Raw genomic sequence first — 24,314 nt, 5'->3', positions numbered from 1 at the left:
AACGATTAGTATTTACTATTACAAATATAATAAATACACATGCACACGCTAAGGAACTAAGCTACAACTAAACTAAGCGATCAGAATACTTAACTAAACAGAAACAGGCAAGGTCAGGGAGCGAGGCCTCCGTCCCGGTCTTGGTCTGTAACATTCAGAGAGTGTGCTGGTCGTCAGGGTCTAGTGGGGCTGGTTCGCGTAGCGAGCGTCGTATTGTCACTTACGGTTCGGCGGCTGGTGCTCAACGGCTGGAGTCAGGATGCAAGTCGAAGTTCTGGGTCGAAGTCAAAGCCGGAGCACAAAAACAGACATAACAATGTGCGGGGTCTATCTTTTATAGGGCCCCCAATGTCCTTGCCTTTTCGGGGCGGGCTTTTACCTTCAGGTATCGATTGGATCATCTCCCAATCGATATCTTATGAATCCCCCAATCTGAGGGTCTCTCCTCGATGGATGGGGCGGTCTCTACGGTCTTTTGTGGTGGATACCTCTGGTGCCGTTCTGTCTGGACATCCACGAAAAGTATCCATTCAAAACCAAATGTTGCTATTGTGTGTGTGTCCAGGTCTGGATTGCCTCATTACTATGCAAAGTGTTTTGCTATTTGCACCTTTGGCTGAGGTCTTTCACCTGACCATAAACTAGTTTTGCTACGTGCAGAATGCAAATGAGCTTTTGCAGGCTGCTTGTCTTGGCTAAACTGTCTTCTCCCTAAAGTCTTAGCAGTTCTCCCATTTTGTAGCTCAGCGTCCATCTTAGGTGGCTACAGCTGCGTCTATCCAATGGGATAATGTATATCCAGATACCTCGCTATTTCTTCCATGATGATAGATTCCAGCATCTTCCCTACTACCGACGTTAAGCTCACTGGCCTATAATTTCCTGCTCTCTGCCTACCTCCTTTTTTAAACAGTGGTGTCAAGTTTGCTAATTTCCAATCCACCGGGACCACCGCAGAGTCTAGAGAATTTCGGTAAATTATCACTAGTGCATTTGCAAATTCCCTAGCCATCACTTTTAGCACTCTGGGATGCATTCCATCAGGGCCAGGAGACTTGTCTACCTTTAGCCCCATTAGCTTGCCCATCACTCCCTCCTTAGTGATAACAATCCACTCAAGGTCCTCACCTGTCATAGCCTCATTTCTATCAGTCGCTGGCACGTTATTTGTGTCTTCCACTGTGAAGACCGACCCAATAAACCTGTTCAGTTCCTCAGCCATTTCCTTATTTCCCATTATTAAAACTCCCTTCTCATCCTCTAAAGGACCAATATTTACCTTAACCACTCTTTTTTGTCTTATATATTTGTAAAAACGTTTACTGTCTGTTTTTATATTCTGTGCAAGTTTACTCTCATACTCTATCTTACTCTTCTTTACAGCTTTTTTAGTAGCTTCCTATTGCCCCTTAAATATTTCCCAGTCCTCTAGTTCCCACCAATCTTTGCCACTTTTTTATGCTCTTTCCTTCAATTTGATACTCTCCCTTATTTCCTTAGATATCCACGGTCGATTTTCCCTCTTTCTAATGTCCTTCCTTTTTGTTGGTGTAAACCTTTGCTGAGCACTGTGAAAAATCGCTTGGACGGTTCTCCACTGTTCCTCAACTGTTCCACCATAAAGTCTTTGCTCCCAGTCTACCTCAGCTAGTTCTTCTCTCATCCCCTTGTAAACTTATGGTCTGAAATACGAAAGTCAGCGAGATAGTATGATAAAATAAAAACTGCGAAATAAAAGGGATCTCTTTGTATTAGATTGGCATCGAAATTGTAAACGGTGGAATGGGAAGTAATAGGGGAAACTATGTTTTATATTTGGATATAGAAATCAGAGGTATCGTCAATGGATATTAATCATTTCCTTTTACCAAGTAAGAAGATGGCTCCCAAGTAACTGGTACATAACAATCAATCTGCTTACATGGTTCCAGTGTTACCAGGTTCACATTTTATCTGTGAGTCCCGCTCTCCCCACCGCTTTCCCCCTTTTCTCAGTTGGAGAAAGCTGTTTCCATTTACCTTCTCAATGGAAACTGGACGTTTACAACACACGGTGTCTTAATCAGGCCGCACGGACACCATGAAAGAATATATCAAATAGATATTATGTAATTACTATGTTCTGTTTCCTTCTCTCCACAGTTAATTTAATGACGATACTGGTCCTTCTCCGGGGAAAGTGTGGCCTCTCCAGCTGCAGCACTCGCTACCTGTTGGCTATGGCATCCGGGGATCTGATGTTCATTATCATTGAGGTCGGATTGCTGCAGTTCCCTGTCTATTATTATCCACAGTCTTTCCTGAAAGTGACCCCTGTGTGTAGTGTTGCCTATGCCCTTCGAGAAGCAGCCGTAGACCTTTCTGTCTGGTTCACTGTCATGTTCACCTTTGATCGATTTGTCGCCATTTGTTCCCTTAAACTGAAAGCTACTTATTGCACCAATAAAACTGCTGTTACAGTTCTTGCAACAACCACCATTCTTTTCTGTTTAAATAATGTTCCCGTGTACTTTAAATTTAAACATGGGAAAATAATCGACAAAGTGCCATGGGGCTGTAATCTTAAGAGAGACTATTTCACTGACACTAGATGGCGGAGCTTTGCTGTATTATCAATGGCGTTGACCCCAATGATCCCAATTGTTTTAATTCTGATCCTCAACGCTCTGATATTCAGGCGCATCTTAATGGTCAGCCGAGCTCGTAACTCATTCAAGTGTCAGAAAAAAGGAGATAAAGAGAGTGACCCTGAGAGCGAGAGCAGAAAAACGACTATTATTTTAGTCTTCTCCATATCCATCAGCTTCATAATTATGTGGTCACCATACGTTTTATATTTGCTGAAAGTGTTTAATCCCCTTTTAGACAGAAGTGAAAATCATATCTTTCGGTCAGTTGCATTTATGCTGCGGAATTTAAGCTGCTGCACCAACACTTTTATTTATGTGGTGACTCAACGGAAGTTCAGAGAAGAGTTGAAGAGAATGCTGAAATACCCGTTTACGTCAATTGCTTCATACATTGATTAAAATAACACTTTCTATGTTCCTCCTGCAGACTGTGGGAGGAAAGGGTCACATCTAGTGTCCCTGCTGAGTACATCTGCGGGAAGTGCAGCCAACTCCAGCTCCTCGAGAACCGCGTTAGGGACTTGGAGCTGGAGCTGGATGAACTTCGGATCATTCGGGAGGCAGAGGTGGTTATTGAGAGGAGTTATAGGGAGGTAGTCACGCCTCAGGTAAAAGAAGAAGGTAGATGGGTTACCATCAGGGGAGGGAGAGGGAACCGACAGACAGTGCAGGGATCCCCTGTGGTTGTTCCCCTCTATAACAAGTATACCGTTTTGGATACCATTGCGGGGGACGACTTACCAGGTGTAAGCAATGGGGCACAGGTCTCTGGCACAGAGTGTGTCCCTGTTGCTCAGAAGGGAAGGGAGAAGAGGAACAGAGCACGTCATTGGGGACTCCATAGTTAGAGGAACAGACAGGAGGTTCTGTGGGAACAAAAGAGACTCACGGTTGGTGTGTTGCCTCCCAGGTGCCAGGGTTCGTGATGTCTCTGATTGTGTTTTTGGGATCCTAAAGGGGGAGGGGGAGCAGCCCCAAGTCGTGGTCCACATAGGTACCAACAATATGGGTAGGAAGAGAGATGGGGATTTGAGACAGAAATTCAGGGAGCTAGGGTGCAAGCTGAGAGCTAGAACAAACAAAGTTGTTATCTCTGGGTTGTTACCCGTGCCACGTGCTAGCGAAGTGAGAAATAAGGAGAGAGAGGAATTGGACACGTGGCTACAGGGATGGTGCAGGAGGGAGGGTTTTGGTTTCCTGGATAATTGGGGCTCATTCTGGGGTAGGTGGGACGTCTACTAACAGGATGTTCTTCGCCTGAACCAGAGGGGTACGAATATCCTGGGGGGGAGATTTGCTAGTGCTCTTCGGGGGGGGAGCGGTTTAAACTAATTCAGCAGAGGGATGGGAACCTAAATTGTAGTCCTAGTGTACAGGATGTTGAGAGTAGTGAGGTCAGGGATAGGGTTAAAAGTTCGAAAGAGGCCACCGACAAGCAAGACGTTGGTTTGAAGTGTGTCTACTTCAACGCCAGGAGCATCCGGAATAAGGTGGGTGAGCTTGCAGCATGGGTTGGTACCTGGGATCTCGATGTTGTGGCGATTTCGGAGACATGGGTAGAGCAGGGACAGGAATGGTTGTTGCAGGTTCCAGGATTTAGATGTTTCTGTAAGAATAGAGAAGATGGTAAAAGAGGGGGGGGGGGGTGGCATTGTTAATCAAGGAAAGTATTAGGGCGATAGAAAGGACGTTTGAGGACTCGTCTACTGAGGTAGTATGGGCCGATGTTAGGAACAGGAGAGTAGAGGTCACCCTGTTGGGAGTTGCCTATAGACCTCCAAATAGTTCTAGAGATGTAGAGGAAAGGATTGCAAAGATGATTCTCGACAGGAGCGAGAGTAACAGGGTAGTTGTCATGGGGGACTTTAAATTTCCAAATATTGACTGGAAATACTATTGTTCGAGTACTATAGATGGGTCAGTTTTTGTGCAGTGTGTGCAGGAGGGTTTTCTGACACAGTGTGCAGGAGGGTTTTCTGACACATTATGTAGACAGGCTAACAAGGGGCGAGGCCACATTGGATTTGGTACTGGGTAACGAACCCTGCAAGGTATTAGATTTAGATGTAGGTGAACACTTTGGTGATAGTGATGACAACTCAGTTATGTTTACTTTAGCAATGGGCAGGGATAGGTATATACCGCAAGGCAAGAATTATAGCTGGGGGAAAGGCAATTATGATGGTATTCGGCAAAGTTTTGGATGTATAGGATGGGGAAGGAAACTGCAGAGAATGGGTACAATCGAAACGTGGAGAGTTTTCAAGGAACAGCTACTGCTTGTCCTTGATAAGTATGTACCTGTCAGGCAGGGAGGAAGTTGTCGAGCAAGGGAACCGTGGTTTACTAAGGAAGTTGAAGCACTTGTCAAGAGGAAGAAGAAGGCTTATGTTAGGATGAAACATGAAGGCTCAGTTAGGGCACTTGAGAGTTACAAGTTAGCCAGGAAGGACCTAAAAGGAGAGTTAAGAAGAGCTAGGAGAGGACACGAAAACTTGTTGGCGGATAGGATCAAGGAAAACCCTAAGGCTTTCTATAGGTATATCCGGAACAAAAGAATGACTAGAGTAAAATTAGGGCCAATCAAGGATAGTAGTGGAAAGTTGTGTGTGATATCAGAGGAGATGGGGAAGCATTAAATGGATGTTTTTCATCAGTGTTTACACTGGAGAAAGACAATGCTGTCGAGGAGAATACTCAGGTTCAGTCGACCAGGCTAGATGGAATTGAGGTTCAAAAGGAGGAGGTGTTATCAATTTTCGAAAATGTCAAAATAGATAAGTCCCCTGGGCCAGATGGGATTTATACTAGGATTCTCTGGGAAGCCAGGGAGGAGATTGCAGAGCCTTTGTCCTTGATCGTTATGTCATCTTTGTCGACAGGAATAGTGCCGGAAGACTGGAGGGTAGCAAATGTTGTCCCCTTGTTCAAGAAGGGGAGTAGAGACAACCCTGGTAATTATAGACCTGTGAGCCTTACTTCGGTTGTGGGTAAAATGTTGGAAAAGTTTATAAGAGATAGGGTTTATAATCACCTTGAAAAGAACAAGTTGATTAGCGATAGTCAACACAATTTTGTGAAGGGTAGGTCATGACTCACAAACTTTAGAGTTTTTTGAGAAGGTGACCAAACAGTTGGATGAGGGTAAAGCGGTTGATGTGGTGTATATGGATTTCAGTTAGGCGTTTGATAAGGTTCCCCACGGTAGGCTATTGCAGAAAATAAGGAAGTATGGGATTGAAGGTGATTTAGCGTTTTGGATCAGTAATTGGCTAGCTGAAAGAAGACAGAGGGTTGTGGTTGATGGCAAATTTTCATCCTGGAGTTCAGTTACTAGTGGTGTACTGCAGGGATCTGTTTTGGGGCCACTGCTGTTTGTCATTTTTATAAATGACCTGGAAGAGCATGTAGAAGGATAGTTTAGTATATTTGCTGATGACACGAAGGTCGGTGGAGTTGTGGATAGTGCTGAAGGATGTTATAGGATACAGAGGGACATAGATAAGCTACAGAGGTGGGCTGAGAGGTGGCAGATGGAGTTTAATGCGGAAAAGTGTGAGATGGTTCACTTTGGAAGGAGTAACAGGAATGCAGAGTACTGGGCTCATGGCAAGATTCTTGGTAGTGTAGATGGACAGAGCGATCTCGGCATCCAGGTACATAAATCCTTGAAAGTTGCCACACAGGTTAATAGGGCTGTTAAGAAGGCATATGGTGTGCTAGCCTTTATCAGTAGGGGGATTGAGTTTCGGAGCCACAAGGTCATGCTGCAGCTTTACATAACTCTGGTGTGGCCGCACCTGGAGTACTGCGTGCAGGTCTGGTCACCACATTATAGGAAAGATGTGGAAGCTTTGGAAAGGGTGCAGAGGAGATTTACTAGGATGTTGCCTGGTATGGAGGGAAGGTCTTACGAGGAAAGGCTCAGGGACTTGAGTTTGTTTTCGTTAGAGAGGAGAAGGTTGAGAGGTGACTAAATAGAGACATATAAGATAGTCAGAGGGTTAGATAGGGTGGACAGTGAGAGTCCTTTTCCTCGGATGGTGATGTCCAGCACGAGGGGACATAGCTTTAAATTGAGGGGTGGTAGATGTAGGACAGATGTCAGAGGCAGTTTCTTCACTCAGAGAGTAGTAGGGGTGTGGAACGCCCTGCCTGCAACAGTAGTAGACTCGCCAACTTTAAGGGCATTTAAGTAGTCACTGGATAGACATATGGATGAAAATGGAATAGTGTAGGTCAGATAGGCTTCAGATGGTTTCACAGGTCGGCGCAACATCGAGGGCCGAAGGGCCCGTTCTGCGCTGTAATGTTCTATGTTCTATGTTCTAGCAGCCCTATTTAGAGTGTAAGAGACTGGAACACGGTGCCTTTGGAAACAGCAGTATGATAAAAATAAATCGGCTAATAAGGAGAAAGATGTGGCCGCTGTAAGTCTCGAATGAAAGTGTCTGGAGAATTGAACAATTTTAGGGAGATATCAGAGATACGCCAGCATGTGACAGAGCCGGGCACCAGAGTAATGCTGATCAAATGGGGTCTGCCTCGCTAATGGGATGTCAGTGAAAGGCAAAAGGTGAATCAGATATAAGCGGGCATCAAATGGACATAAACGGAGTCACAGCGGCCCACTAAAGATGGGAAGTGTAAGAGAGCAGAATAATCCTCTCCTCCACTCCCACTGCATCGATTCTCACCATTTCACACCGACAGACAAAAGATTTTTCCTCACCAAATCAAAAGGTGGCAACAATTGGAAATAATATCATCAAAATTGCTGGTGATTATATAATGATCGTCTTTAGATGAGCTATATTAATAATAATAATGGTACTTGAAGAAGTTAACTTTCTGACACATTCAGAGACACTAACAAAGATTCGGAGGGACAGAGGCACAAGCGCGTTTACACACATATTCAGAGACACACTGACCGACACATTGACAGACGCACAGACACACACACTCACACAGATATTCATAGATTCACAAAGATATATCCAGAGGCACATTCACACATACAATCACAGGCACGCAGACAAGAGACATTCACAGAGGCACGCAAGACACATAATTCATCGACAAATTTACAGGCACACAAACAAAGATATTCAGCCACTCGCAGACACACACAGATGCACAAACGGTAACATTCCCAGACTCACAGATAGAAACATTCACAGCCACGCGCACAAATCTCGCAGACACACAGATTCGCAGGTATATCCACCGAAATATTCATTGAAACTCAGACAAAGATATCAGACATAAACAGCCGCGCACACAGCCACAGTATCAGGACTTTTGAAATACAGACAAACTAACCATAAACTCAATTACAGACACATTCGCAGACTAACAGCTCAAGGATAAATCGCTGGCTTTGAAAGCAGACCAAGCAGGCCAGCAGCACGGTTCAATTCCCGTACCAGCCTCCCCGGACAGGTGCTGGAATGTGGCGACTAGGGGCTTTTCACAGCAGCATCATTGAAGCCTACTCGTGACAATAAGCAATTTTCAATTTCATTGATACACACACACTCGGACAAGCATACATTCACTAGCACACAGACACCAACAGAAACATTTACAGACCCACACGCTGAGACACATTCACAGACACATTCAGAGAAACACACACGGACACTTATAGACGCACATTCGCAGACATAGAGACATGCACATTCGCGCACACACACAGAAACACAGGGACAATGTTTCTTCTACTTCTTGGGCGTTGCAGATTATTTGCTTCAACTCGGAGTCTGTGGGTTCTGCAGCGGCTGAAACACCCTAACTTGGAGCAGGCCACTCTGGCACAGGTTTGGCAGTTGGTGCTTGATGATTGGGCGGAGCGATCTGGATTCTGCACTCACCTGGCACTGTTTACATGAGGCCTCGCCGGTCTCCACCCTACGATGCTCAAGCTGGTTGCTGTCTTCACGGACACACTTTCTCCAGATTGTGCTTGCTGAGGCAAGCGATTTCCATGTGTCGGTCTTTATAATAGATAGATAGATAGAATAGAACAGTACAGCACAGAACAGGCCCTTCGGCCCTCAATGTTGTGCCGAGCAATGATCACCCTACCTAAACCCACGTAACCCGTATACCCGTAACCCAACAATCCCCCCCATTAACCTTACACTACGGGCAATTTAGTATGGCCAATCCACCTAACCCGCACATCTTTGGACTGTGGGAGGAAACCGGAGCACCCGGAGGAAACCCACGCACACACGGGGAGGACGTGCAGACTCCACACAGACAGTGACCCAGCCGGGAATCGAACCTGGGACCCTGGAGCTGTGAAGCATTGATGCTAACCACTATGCTACCTAGATCTATTGATTTAGGAAGGCTTTCAGAGGTCGTAATAAATTTTTCTCTGCCCCCCTGGTGCTCGCTTGCCTTTGCAGAACTTGAAGTGTCGCTCTTGTTTCCGGAGTCTTGTGTCAGCCATGAGGGAAATGTGGCCCTTGCACCGCAGACGGTCGAGCGTGACCAGCACCTCGATACTGGGGATATTTGCTTGGGATATGACGCTCACGTTAATATCCCAATCCTGCCGGTGGATTTTCAGGATTTTGCGGAGACAACATTGGTGATATCTCTCCAAAGATCTGAGGAGTCTGCTGTACAAACATGGATTTCAAGCCCCAAATGTTTAGTTTCAGGACCATTCTCTCATATGCCTTGGTGAATGCATCGATAATGGTTTGTAGCCCAGCCTCTGAATGGGCTCACACACAGGCCTGCATACCGCAGCTCGATGACAGAGGTTGGAGTCTTGGTTCTGTCACACAAATGTTGGAGCTTGAACAGTTTCAGCTTGTGTGATGAATAAGCCCCACTCCAGCTGGGAGCTTCAAGGTGAGAGGGTGAATATTTGCTGCAAGGAAGATTGAGGAGAACGGTGATGCGATGATGCTGCCCTGTTTGACCTCAGTTTGCCAACCTATTGGGCCTCTGGTGGTTCTGATGATGGGGACCATGACTTGCGTGTTATCATGGAGGAGAGACACAGAGGCACAGATACATACATACACAGCCACGTAGTCACACACAAACATAAACATTCAGTGAAATATAAAGGCATACATGCAAATGCAGGCGCTCCCAGTCACACAGTCACTCACAGACACTCACAGTTAAATACATTTACACATATAAACACTCACAGACACACATAACTATTCTGCCAAACACAGGCACCCACACTGTCACACACAGACATACACATTTACTCACAGACACACATTCACAAACAGAAACGTGCACAGGCACTCACTTGTAAGTACGCGGACGGACAGTCATAAGCACCTAGACACTGACACACAGACTTAAACACATAGACACACATACCGGCACATTTACTGACATACACTGACACACACACAGACATACTCTGACACACACTAACACACTGACACATGCACACTAACAATACCAGGCAAACAAATACAACCACAGACACATTCAAAGACCCACGCACAAACACTTGCAGACATGCACACATACACAGAGACACACAGACATTGGCAGACACACAGACACACAAACAAAACATTCAGAGACATTTTCACAGACAGACACACAGAAATTCCCAGATATACAGGGGCACATTTACATGCACACCACAGCCACACACACATTAACATAAACATTCGCAGGCACGCAGACACAATGGCAGCCAATCTCAGAGAAACTGGCAGAAGCCCCATAGCGTAGACATACACATACATTAACTGACAACACATGTACAGACACACAGGGATATTATAATAGCATCATAATTGTTATTGTCACAAGACACAAGTAACCTTACATTAACACAGCAATGAAGTTTCGTTGTTAAGCCTCTGCTCGCCACATTCTGGCGTCTGTTCGGGGCCACCGAAGGAGAATTCAGAATGCCCAAATTATCGAACAACACGTCTTTTGGGATGTGGCAGGAAACCGGCGCACCTGGAATAAAAACCCATGTTCACAATACAGACAAATACCCTTTCACATACACACAGATGCACACAGACACACATAAAGAGACGTCCACGTGTCCACAGACTCACGCACAGACACATTGGTAGGCAGCAAGGCACATTCCGAGACACTCAGGCGCACACACATAGACACACGGGCTGTGAGTAACACAGAATATGACAAAAACACAAACGGTTGATGTCGATCTGAATCTAGTTAATCTGGGGGACACTCAAATCATAACTGAAGCAAAGTTAAACCTCGGCTAGGGAGTTTTAGAGGAAATTCGTTCCTGTAAATATTTTTCAGTGTGGGAGTGTAATTGGTGAATGTGTTTGCTACTTAATCTATTCCTATCTTCCAGACAATTACACACACGTCGTCTTCCTCCCACAAATCTGCCGGTTTACTTGTTCAGAATGTCAGTCATATTTATCTGTGGGAAATATTGCTTCAACGTTAATTCTGTTTCTCACTCCTGCCCGCTGTCAGACATCCTGAACATTTCCACTGTTTTTTTGTCTTTGATTTGCTTTCGTCTCAACTTTCCAGCATCGTTTGACTTTGGAGTGTGTGTGAGAAGCCAGTCTGGTTATTTCACAGCAGCGGATGGAAATAGAACAGGCGGAAGATAACACAGAAATAGATGTTGAAGTGGACCAGACAGAGTGTTCTGCTGTACACTGAGACCTTAGTCAATACTGTCTGTCACTTTTTACCCAGTACTCAGGACAGTGAAGGGTCCAAGTATTTTCCTTCCTGACCTTCAGCGTACAACAATCCAGGGCCTTTTTTGCATTGGATAAATGACAGGATTGGGAAAGACTCCAAATGATTCGGCAGCAGGTACTGAAAGCACGGTTGCTAAGTTTGCAGAAGATGTAAATATCGCTAGAGTGACAGGTAGTATTGAGGAATCAAAGGGGCTGCAGAACGATTAGGACAAGTTAGCCGAATGGGTAATAAAGTGGCAAATGAAATACAGTGTGGAAACGTGTGAGGTTATGCACTTTGGATGGAGGAATTTAGACATTGACTATTTTGTAAATGGGGAAATGCTTAGGAAATCATAAGCACAAAGGGATTTTGGAGTCATTGTTCACGATTCTCTTAATGTTAATGTGCAGGTTCAGTCGGTAGATAAGATGACAAATGCAATGTTAGCCTTCTTGTCAATAGGGTAGAATACAGGACCAAGGAGGTACTTCTGAGGCTATATAAGGCTCTCGTCAGACACCAGTTGGAGTATTGTGAGCAGTTTTGGGCACTGTATCTAAGGAAGGATGTGGTGGCCTGGGAAAGGGTCCAGAGGAGGTTCACAAGAATGTTCCCTGGAATTAAGAAATTGTCATATGAGAAATGGTTGAGGACTCTGGGACTGTACTCGTTGGAGTTCAGAAGGATGAGGGGGGACGTTACTGAAACTTACAGGATACTTCGAGGCCTGGGTAGAGTGGACGTCGAGAGGTTGCTTCTACTTGAAGGAGAAATTAGAAGCAGAGGACACCCTCTCAGGCTAAAGGGACGATCCTTTTAAACAGAGATGAGGAGGATTTTTCAACCAGAGGATCGTGAACCATTAGAACTATTTGCCACAGAAGGATGTAGAGGCCAGATTATTGAGTGTCTTCAAGACAGACAGATATTTTCTTGATTTATAAGGGGACCAGGGGTTATGGGGAGAGGCAGAAGAATGGGGATGTGCAAATATCGGAGACGGCTGAATGGCGGATACAGACTCTATGGGCCGAGTGGCCTAATTGTGCTCCTTTTTCGTATGGTCGAAGTGAAGAATTTTCTCTGATTATTCGTCCGGAATAATCGATCTCTGTTTTGAATGTTGTGGTAATACTGATAGAGGCCTGGAATGTAGGCCTTAAAGTAAAGTTCACACCTAAAACTAACAGTTGAACACCTGAAATAAAACCGGAGTCAGTCCCAGGCAGACGAGGTGGGAATTCGAACTTGGCCAAGTTGAAATACACTGACGCTGACAGACTGCCAGGATATGTCTAGGCCGGCTCTATCAACACCACACCATGACAGAACAGGGCCTATTAATATCATTCGATTGTTTTGGGTTGCCCAGATGAAGACATTCTGACACACAGATTTCTCGCTGTTACTTATATGGTACAAGGTTCTGTGAAAACAGTACACCGAGAGATAGACACTTGGTGATGGCTTCCTGTTCTGCTGCTGAGTTGCCATCGCCTCCTTCGGTGTGTCTTGCGACCGCGCCCCCAGACTTCATTGGCAGAGTGCCAGGGAACTTTCTGGAAAGGCATGAAGAGGGGGATATTGGCGCTGAACCAAGACCTTCCCCAGTGAACACTTGGTGAGAGCTAATCGAAAGGATAGAGCCGCGGCACGAGACGGACGAAAGAAGCAAACGAGCCCCACCTCTTTGGTAGAAGGCTTTGAGGAAATCGAGACACAGAAGATCAGAGCAGCAGCTGGAATCAATTCGTTGTCTTAATTGTATTAATAATAATGTGACTGTTATTAATTGGGTAATTTAAGAACTGTAGCTGTCTTACTGTTTGACAGATAAATACATTTGATTTAATTATACACTTGTACATTGCTTGCCTCACCAATAAAAACTACTTAGAATGAACTGGTCGAAGTGGAGGAGGTTTCACAGCTAACAATGTGCCTCCATCAGCAATGCCGAACAATCCATAATGATTAATATCTTAGGTATAATTTAAAGCACAACTGTCAGTGACCACAACTGTATAGAGACAGACACGCTTTTCCCAGAAAGAGGACACAAATGTACCGACCACAAATGGTTAAATATCGACATTCTTCCTCACAGAAAGGACACAAGTGTAGGGAATACAACTGGTTAGTTAAAGACTGAGAAAAGAAACACATTTGCGTGACTACATCAGGTTACTGATATAAAACCAGTGGACCACTGGGATCAGTAGCATATGGTTTGGCATGACCTCCTCAGAATATGAACCTCCCATTTAAGGAGAGACCCAACTCGCATAAAAACCCCAACCTGGGTGAAGATTGGGGAATGCCTCAGGAGAATGTAGGAGGTTTGGATTTGTGTTGCAATAAATTTTCTTCGTTAATTTGTAAGTATTGTCTGTCGGTTCTGAATACTGCAGATACACACTGGCGATACACACTGGCGACGAGAACAGGATGCAGCTGCCGTCGGTACCGGCTGAAGCACGCAGGGGCCATGGTTTCTAAGCCTCTGAGGTGCGACTACTAATCACAGATATGCCTGATATTGGGCAGCTGGGACGTTTTAGCGCAGCCACAGGCGATTTGAGGCAAGAACGCAGAAGCGAGCGGCTATCGCATTTGGCTAGAACTGAAGAAGCCGGTCATCGGCAGTGGGACCCGGACAGGAGAAACACGGGCCGTCATAATAATGGCCATGAATACCGTAGGCTTTATTCCCTGGCCAGGAGGAATAGGATTATGGCCACCAACCAGTGTCGGCTGGAACAGCCCACAGAGACCACAGAGGGGAATTGTAGGCCCCGAGAGGACATTCCTGCCAAGTATCAGGGCTGACGGCTCCCACGGGCCAGGGCATACTATCTCGAACACGACCTCAGCAGCAATGAGCAGCAATGCACTGTGTGGCTGCACGAAGCGTCGCTCCCATCCTCTTTAAATTAATGGTCATCTCATCTGAATGGTGCTCGACATTGGTTCTACAGGACCTGCAGTCTCGCTGTATTTTTAACGTCATTTCGTTGGTCATTAATCATTAACAAGGATGGACGCCAACACAAGGCAGGCCAGTAATAGGGGGGGGGGGCACTATCAATAGCGGACACGATAGCGTGCCGTCAGAGATCTGCCGATCTTCCTCTGGCGATGGTTCAAGGGAATTGTCCGAGCCTGCTGGGGTATGACTGATTATGTCATCTCCATTATATTGACAGGGAGTGTGCAGCATACACCCACATGGCCCTGAAGGAGGCCTAATATATCCATCGTTATTGCAGGATCACGTGTGAACCAAAGAAAGTACTCTGGCCCCATTAACATGGACATTTGGGTACGAACTGTACGCAAAGCTCACAAGAAGCCGGACGTTTGAGAATCCGTCATGAACCAAGTTTCCCTCCAGGTCCTCCTGTCCACTGAGGCCAGACGCTTCCAAACGGTGAACATGCACTGAGGGCTACTTGAGTACACCCGGCACCCCATAGGATTTCCTCCACATGCCCAATAGCACAGCTGATAAAGCTGAACATGCTGAACAACCTACCTCACCTGGGGGTCATTCAAGGCCACGTCCTGATCAAGTGCCTGCCTGACCAGGAAGATCTGGTAAACCTGTCCGAGGTACTCAGGCGTTTTGAGCAAGCTGATATTGGCCTCCTGCAGGGGAAATATGCCTTCATTGCCGCCCAAATAACCTACCTGGTCTATCTGTTAGACCGTTCCGATTCCCAGCCTCTGGAAGGAAAGGTAACAGCAAATCCGTAAGCTCCGGTTCCAGATGGCTCAACAGAACACCAATCTGCCTGGGGCTTGGTCCATTGATATGGAAAGGTTCTCCCGGAACTGCCCACCACTTTCGCACCCATCCACCGTCTGTTAAATCAGGGGCGGTACTGGGAGTGGGCCTGACAACAGCCGGCAGCTGTAGCAAAGGTGAAACACCAGCTCTACAAATCAAACAATGGAGGACGGATCTGAACATCTCATCGCTTTGGCCTCACCAACGTTTGCCGACGCACACAAGCGCACCTCGACAATATGTGTTTGGAACTCGTGTTCGAGGTCAAGATATTTGAAAAATAAATTGAGAGGACCCAATCATTGTTTTCCAATTATGGAGCAATTTACCGCGGCCAAACAAGAATGTGCAAACCCCACACGGACAGTGACCCAGGGCCGGGATTGAACGTGGGATCTTGGCGCCCTGAGGCAACAGTGCTAACCACTGCAGCCGTGCTGCCAGTCAGGAAATTTTATCAGAATCTTGAATAGTTGCCGGTCAGAGCAGGTCTTGTCCATGGGACAGTCCGTTCTGTGATGAGTTCTGAATTTCAAGCCGTTAGACAAATGTCTGACTCACACCCGCAGTTGGTCCCTCCGCCTGCCTTGTTCCTGCATGCCAGCTGGCCATTCCATCACATTGCCCTGTCTCTTCCCTGGGGACAGTGTGACGCAGACGTTCGGGGGAGAGGGCGGGGGGTTGGGGACCTGCACAGCGCACCAACTGGGGTTCAGTCTTCCATTAACCATCAGCAACACTGACGCTCACTACCGCCCCACTTCTGCACCCATAGACAGAGCACAGAGACAGTTTTCATCGGTGAAAACATGTTTTTAATGTGAAGAGGTCATACAGTCTGTGACCTAGACACTAAAACTAAACTCTGCCACACACCCGTGCCAATCTAATTGGTGTCTATCTCTGTGGCCTTACTGGCCCTCGCACTGCGCCGAGGTGGTTCGCCAGATGGTACAGCAGAAGTGTAAGTGGACTGCTGTGACTCCTGCCTTGTGACTAGTGTCCCCGTTGGCGCACATGACCTGGAGCAGTCCGGCCTAGTTGGGCCAGGCTACTCCACGGGCGTCCTGGCTGGCGTGGTGCCAACCTGTTCTCCCTCCTGCCCACCAGATGCACCAGGGACTGGAAGTGGAGGGAGGGGGTGGTGAAGGGTTTAGAGGTGTTGTGGTGCTCTGGGACAACCCTGCAGGAGTCACGGGCAAGGCCCCAAGTATCTCATTCTCCCTCGGCGTGCCCGATGCTCCCCGGGCTTCTCAATAGGACGGCGGTACGAGCAGAGCCATCCATGAGACTCCCCCAACACAAAGCGCTCCCAGTCCTAGAGGCCCGCTCTGGTATCTACCAGGGACAGATAGTTAGAGCCATGCAGCTCATGGAGTGGGCCATCCCTGACTGGGACTGTACCTCCTCCCTCTGAGACTATGCCATCTCCCTCTGGGACTGTGACATCAGCCTCTCAGTCGGTTTGACATCGGCCAGCACCTGGGCAATGGCGATGATGCTCTCACCCATGGTTACGATGGCTCATCCCCAAGGGGTCTTGTACAGCCAGATTGGCAATGATTCCCTTCTCATTACACAGTACCCAGTCTAAGGTGGCCTGCTCTCTAGTTGGTTCCTCCACGTATCAGTCAAGAAAAACATCCCGTATATACTCGAGGAATTCGTCCTCTGCGGCATTTTGGCTAATTTGATTTGCCCAATCTATGTGAACATTAAAATCACCCATGATCGTCGATATATCCTTGTTAGATGCATCTCAGATTACTTGTTGAATGCCCTTCCCAACCTCGTGTTTCTGCAAATGGTTTCTCATGGTTACGTAGAAATGTACCTGCATTTGATGGGGTTCGTAGAAAATGTACTGAGCTGGTTCCAAAAAGTAAAGGGTTTAGCTTATCAGAATAGATTGGAAAAGGTGGACACATGTACCTTTCGAGGAATGGGAGCTGATCATACTCATATGCATATGATTCTGAGGGAGATTGGCGGGTGGAGATTGTAGGATATTATCACTACGGAATGAAGTTTCAAATGGGACGGGAATGCAGCCAATTATGTCTGAGTGGACGTGTAGCGGTGGGGGGAGGGGGCGGTTGCCAACGTATCAATGATGGAGTTTGAAAATTCCAGTGTGTAAATAGGATAATTGACAGTAAACTGAATAATCCCACTCTGGCGTGAAGAACGCTGGCCAGTCTGTGCTGCATTTCTGATTGTGGCTGAGAGGTTTTCCTTCAAAATCGGTACAATTAAGCACGGGCTACTAATGTTTGGTAGAAAATTACCATGCTCAGTCAATTCAACTTCGAGTTACCACGAAAGAGCAATGATGTGGAATTGTCTTTCCAATTGAAAAGCAGAGCTAAATATAGTCCAGATCAAGAGGGAATTAACACAGCTGCCGTAATTTGATTTTTCAAATATTTAAAAGAAATGCTAATTATTATTGTAACTTCAATGCCCAGTGGAGATTTTGCAGAATATAAAATAAAAGGGCTTTGAAAACATCTCCTCACCGATTAAGTCCGGCACATTTTCTACAGGACACAGAGATAGAACGCACCTCAGGACAATGCCTAATCCCGTAAATATGGTCAACAAACATTTCTATTTGGTTGTCGCCGTCGTTGGTGTTCCTGGTAAGTCAATAAAATCATTGAGATTGTGTGAATGTGTGTACCAGCTTGTATCTGGTTTCAGTCTGTTTAATACGCCACATTCTGTGTAATATGTAACTTACTGACCTAGTTCTGCCTAGTATATAAATACTGGTGATATCTTCCACATTGCCTGCATAGTTAGTAACCGGCACGAAAAAACCGAATCTGCCGCCAGAGTCTCGATCAATTAAAAAGCGATGTGTTTACGTTGCACAGTGGATATTGTTGAGTTAGACATTAGTCTGAGTTAGTATGATAATATTGCCTTTTGACAGGCTATGTTAGATTGTCACTAACTTGAGCGGAGCTCCTGGCCATCGTGATTATGTATGAATTGAGTTATCTGCATTTTGTCTACAAGAAAATATATTTTCAAATCAGCATTTAATTAATTGAATCACACAATCTGCATTGAAATTCTGGGCACAGAATCTGCAGACAAGAGGCTTTCGGTGATAATAAATGATACGGCCTGAATAAAACGAAAGTTACTTTATTTAAACCGTTGCCTGCAATTGTCTCCCTCACAAGAGGAAAAGTTAATCCTCCAACTGGAACTTTCAAATGCCCAACAAAATCGTAAAAAAACATAATGTAAAATAGTCCTGATGCTACAAAACTAGCCAGGAATCATCAAATGGCAGAATATCGCAACGAATCTCACAGCGTCTATGAAGAGAGACAAGTCTTAACATCCCAGCTACATATTAGTGTCAGGATAAGAGATACATAGACATGTGATTGGAGTAATTCTGTTGAATAAAGGGGGAATCGGGTGCGGAATATAAGATCAGAGGGATATCGGGGGCAGAGCAGATGAACTGACAAATACGTTTTGGAACAAAGGATAACGTTGGTGGTGATTATGACATTAAAGACTTAAGCTTTGATCAAAGTAGAATAATGTGTTAATAGCAGCAAATGGGATTTCCCTGTCTGAAAGCAAAATATTAGAACATGATAGAGACTGGAACGAGGGGGAAATAAACCAAAATGGAGGATTGAATATATGGTCTGAAATTGTTGAACTCAGTGTTGTGTCCCGAAAGCTGTAAACTGGCGACGCAGAAGCCGAGTGATGTTCTTGTCGTTAATGTTGGGCTGTATTGGAATACTGTAACATCTCCGAGGACAGCATTGCCAGCACCGAAACAAGTGATATTTGATGCTCTCAAGATATTCTGCCAATCAGAAATATTACCAGGCATTATTCAAAATTACAATAGGTACGGCGACAATCTGTTCAAATCTCCCCCATGGCATGAATCTTTCATGCGATGAATAACTCGAGTCAGCCGTCACTGTGATCTCTGAGTGCGGTGGAAAACTCCTTGACATCACTGTTTCAGATTGATTATTGGCGCCCGCGTTTTTCCCATTTCTGACATGCCTGTCTGTAATCGGTACGGAAGGGCAGGACATTGTCTGTCGGTGGAAGATATTATGTAATATGTCTCAAGTCTAATTGGTTGTGATTATTCTTTTTTATTTGAATTGTATCCACAAAGAGCAGGTGGTTAAGAAATTAATTTCTGTTAACATTCGCTGAATAATGTAACCTTATGTCGATCCTTTGAATCCTTACTCATTCTTTTGCAAAGTGAACTATCTTTAAAGATGTTGTGCTGCTGGTGAATACTCTGGCCAGAATTATCTTCACAAACTGCGACTTCTACACACTTGAGTTTCATTCTTTGTTGTTACCAAGCATGGATATTAGGTTATCAGTTTTAGCTATCGCATTAAAGTAACGTATTACATAGCTCACTTAGAGTCTCTACATCAGACCTCTGCAGCATTCGCTACCCCCAGCACTGTGAGTTATGTCGCTGCAAGGGGGTACACAGAGCTGAGGAACATATATATTGGTCTGTTAACATACAGACATTTGTCCCGGACACGAAATGATCATAATAAACGCAAGTCTATAATGAAATAAAAATGTTAAAATTCATCCATAAGTAGCCATTTTCAATGTATATTTTCTCATCATCCTGTTTTATATCATATCCCTCAACTCTCCACTCGAACAGAGATCAAACTTTCCCTGTTTACGTTCGCCTGTACACGACTCCTCACATCTCATTTGAGTATCTAATCTAGAATTTTCACCTTCCATATTTCGCGCAGTGATATAAGGATGACATCCTAATGCTGACCCTGACCCACTGGTGCCATACTGGAGTTGCCGTGATTCAGCCGAGACACTAAACCAATGCCTCATGTGCCTGCTGGATGGATGTAAAATATCCAGTGTCCCCGTTCATAGAGTTATTGCAGAAGGAGGCCACTCGGCCCATCGAGTCCGCACCGGCTCCTGGAAAGAGCACCCCACTCAATGTCAACACCTCCACCCTATTCCCATTTATCAGTAATCCCTCCCAACAGGAAGGGCAATTTTGGACACTACGGGCAATTTAGCACGGCCAATCCACCTAACCTGCACATCTTTGGGCTGTGGGAGGAAACCGGAGCACCGGGAGGAAACCCACGCACACACGGGGAGGATGTGCAGACTCCGCACAGACAGTGACCCAAGCCGGAATCGAACCTGGGACCCTGGAGCTGTGAAGCATTTATGCGAACCACCATGCTACCGTGCTGCCCCTAATGTCGTGAGTTAAATTGCTGATGAAGAATTTTGCTGAGAGACAGGCCCGAAATTATGGTGAGATTTTTCTGTTATTGTACTTAAGTTAATTATTCATATTTCTGGCATTATTGCTTCCATATGTCAGTCTATTTATTTGAAAACATGTTTTAATATGGCTGCGGTTTATTAGTATTGACCAATAAATGAATAACCTTTATCGTCCTAACTTACGATTCATAATATTTATGCATTTCGGAAAGTCTTATTAATAATGTTATTGTTTCTTGTAATTTGGGGGTTTATTACTCCTTGAAAGACAGTGAAGAAAAAAAAAATAAATGTTTGTTATTTGTTGTTTTTATGAGATAAAGTGAAATCAACGGTTCGTGGAGGATGGTTCACAGTCATTTTGGGACACTGTTTTCAGAGAAAAGAGAGTTCACACAACCAATTCAATAGCTCATTGAATAACGCAATAGACAGGAATTAAGTTGGATAAGAAAAGATAGGCTGATAGCAGAGGTAGAAGGATAAAACGACAATCGGGCCGAATATGGACGTTTCAGAGAAGTTATAAAAAACGCCAGAGGGTGATGAATCTGTCGAACTCTCTGCCGCATGAGACTGCGGGGGTCAAGTCACCGAGTGTCTTTAAGAAAGAGATAGATAGATAGATTGTTGATTAACGAGGGATCAAGGGTTATGAGGAGATGGCAGAAGAATGGGGATTAGAAAATATCAGCCATGGTTGAATGGCGAGAATACTCGATGGGTCAAGTGGCCCAATTCTGCTCATATATCTTATGGTCTTAAATACGAAAGTCAGCGAGATAGTATGATAAAATAAAAACTGCGAAATAAAAGGGATCTCTATGTATTAGATTGGCATCGAAATTGTAAACGGTGGAATGGGAAGTAATAGGGGAAACTATGTTTTATACTTGGATATAGAAATCAGAGCTATCGTCAATGGATACTAATCATTTCCTTTTACCAAGTAAGAAGATGACTCCCAAGTTTCTAGTACATAACAATCAATCTGCTTACATGGTTCCAGTGTTACCAGGTTCACATTTTATCTGTGAGTCCCGCTCTCCCCACCGCTTTCCCCCTTTTCTCAGTTGGAGAAAGCTGTTTCCATTTACCTTCTCAATGCAAACTGGACGTTTACAATACGCGGTTTCTTAATCAGGCCGCACGGACACCATGAAAGAATATATCAAATAGATATTATGTAATTACTATGTTGTGTTTCCTTCTCTCCACAGTTAATTTAATGACGATACTGGTCCTTCTCCGGGGAAAGTGTGGCCTCTCCAGCTGCAGCACTCGCTACCTGTTGGCTATGGCATCCGGGGATCTGATGTTCATTGTCATTGAGATCAGATTGTGGCAGTTACGTGTCTATTATTATCCACAGTCTTTCCTGATATTGACCCCTGTATGTAGTGTTGTCCATGCCCTTGGAGAAGCAGCCGTAGACCTTTCTGTCTGGTTCACTGTCATGTTCACCTTTGATCGATTTGTCGCCATTTGTTCCCATAAGCTGAAAGCTACTTATTGCACCAATAAAACTGCTGTTACAGTTCTTGCAACAACCACCATTCTTTTCTGTTTAAAAAATGTTCCCGTGTACTTTCAATTTAAACATGGGAAAATAATCGACAATCTGCCATGGGGCTGTTATCTTAAGAACGGCTATTTCACTGACACTAGATGGCGGAGCTTTGCTGTATTATCAATGGCGTTGACCCCAATGATCCCAATTGCGTTAATACTGATCCTCAACGCTCTGATATTCAGGCGCATATTAATGGTCAGCCGAGCTCGTAACTCATTCAAGGGTCAGAAAAAAGGAGATAAAGAGAGTGACCCTGAGATCGAGAGCAGAAAAACAACTGTTATGTTACTCTTCTCCATATCCATCAGCTTTATAATACTATGGTCACCAGACGTTTTACATTTGCTGAAAGTGTTAAAACCCCTTTTAGACGGAAGGGAATATCAGACCTTTCGGTCAGTTGCATATATGCTGCGGAATTTAAGCTGCTGCACAAACACTTTTATTTATGTGGTGACTCAGCCGAAGTTCAGAGAAGAGTTGAAGAGAATGCTGAAATACCCGTTTACGTCAATTGCTCCATACATTGATTAAAATAACACTTTCTAGCAGCCCTACTATTTAGAGTGTAAGAGACTGGAACACGGTGCCTTTGGAAACAGCAGTAGGATAAAAATAAATCAGCTAATAAGGAGAAAGATGTGGCCGCTGTAAGACTCAAATGAAAGTGTCTGGAGAATTGAACAATTTTAGGGAGATATCAGAGATACGCCAGCATGTGACAGAGCCGGGCACCAGAGTAATGCTGATCAAATGGGGTCTGCCTCGCTAATGGGATGTCAGTGAAAGGCAAAAGGTGAATCAGATATAAGCGGGCATAAAATGGTCATAAACGGAGTCACAGCGGCCCGCTAAAGATGGGAAGTGTAAGAGAGCAGAATAATCCTCTCCTCCACTCCCACTGCATCGATTCTCACCATCTCATACCGACAGACAAAAGATTTTTCCTCACAAAATCAAAAGGTGGCAAAAATTGGAAATAATATCATCAATATTGCTGGTGATTATATAATGATCGTCTTTAGATTAGCTATATTAATAATAATAATAATGGTACTTGAAGAAGTTAACTTTCTGACACATTCAGAGACACTAACAAAGATTCGGAGGGACAGAGGCACAAGCGCGTTTCGAGACACACTGACCGACACATTTTTGACACACAGACACACACACTCACACAGATATTCATAGATTCACAAAGATATATCCAGAGGCACATTCACACATACAATCACAGGCACGCAAACAAGAGACATTCACAGAGGCACGCAAGACACATAATTCATCGACAAATTTACAGGCACACAAACAAAGATATTCAGACGCTCGCAGACACACACAGACACACAAACGGTAACATTCCCAGACTCACAGATAGAAACATTCACAGCCACGCGCACAAACCTCGCAGACACACAGATTCGCAGGTATATTCACCGAAACATTTGCATATGTGCAGTGCGGTCAGTGTAAGTTGAAGGTGCACCTGCATCAGTGACCCGAGGAGTTCGACGGAAGTCAAGCATCCAGCAGAGGGCAGCAGAGCAGAGCTTCTGATTGGCTGTTCAGAGGAGGAGGAGCAGTCTCTGAGTGAGTATAAAAACTCACTTTAACCCGGGGATCGAGGCCTAGTTTCGGGAGCCGTTCAGAGGAGGAGGAGCAGTCTCTGGGTGAGTATACAGACCTCACGGTAACTTCCTGTTTTCCACATTTTTTTCAAAAGTGACGTCAGAGGGAAGCTGTGATCTGATTGGTTGATAACCAATCTGCCCCAAATTTAAAACTCGTAAACTTAAATTAAACAAATTAATTAATTAGAGATGGCTGGTCAGGTGATGTGCTTCAGCTGCTTGATGTGGGAGCTGGCAGATCCCATTGCGAGCTGCAGCGACCACATCTGCAGTAAGTGTTGGCTGCTCGAAGAACTCCGGCTCAGAGTTGATGAGCTGGAGTCTGAGCTTCACACACTGAGGCACATCCGGGAGGGGGAGGCTTACCTGGACACTTTGTTTCAGGAGGCAGTCACACCTCTCAGAGTGAATAGTTTAAATCCTGCCAGTGGCCAGGGACAGCAGGGTGTGACTGCAAGTCAGGCAGGTAAAGGGAACCAGCAGTCAGGAACTCAGGAGCCTCAGCCCTTGACCCTGTCCAACAGGTACGAGGCACTTGCTACCTGTGTGGATGGCGAACAGGGCTGCAGGAAGGATGAGTCAGCTGACCAAGGCACCATGGTTCAGCAGGCCATTCAAGGGGAGGAAGTAAATAGGCAAGTTGTAGTTGTAGGGGATTCTATTATCAGAGGGATAGATAGTAT

General features: G+C 45.1%; 2 protein-coding genes across 2 annotated transcripts; both read left to right on the top strand.

Moving 5' to 3' along the window:
- The first annotated feature begins 2,150 nt into the window (after positions 1–2,150).
- Positions 2,151–3,029, top strand: LOC119958583 (probable G-protein coupled receptor 139). Its single transcript, XM_038787063.1, has one exon. It carries the CDS (start codon positions 2,151–2,153, stop codon positions 3,027–3,029), a length of 879 nt encoding a protein of 292 aa, XP_038642991.1.
- Positions 3,030–17,713: 14,684 nt separating this feature from the next.
- On the top strand, positions 17,714–22,531 carry LOC119958582 (probable G-protein coupled receptor 139). The gene is made up of 2 exons (XM_038787062.1): positions 17,714–17,762; positions 21,645–22,531. Exons 1-2 carry the CDS (start codon positions 17,714–17,716, stop codon positions 22,529–22,531), a joined length of 936 nt encoding a protein of 311 aa, XP_038642990.1.
- Positions 22,532–24,314: the final 1,783 nt, after the last annotated feature.

Source organism: Scyliorhinus canicula, chromosome 30, assembly GCF_902713615.1.
Source record: "Scyliorhinus canicula chromosome 30, sScyCan1.1, whole genome shotgun sequence".
Taxonomy (NCBI): Eukaryota; Metazoa; Chordata; class Chondrichthyes; order Carcharhiniformes; family Scyliorhinidae; genus Scyliorhinus; species Scyliorhinus canicula.
The sequence above is the reverse complement of the archived record's forward strand: the minus strand, read 5'-3'. Positions and strand labels throughout refer to the sequence as shown.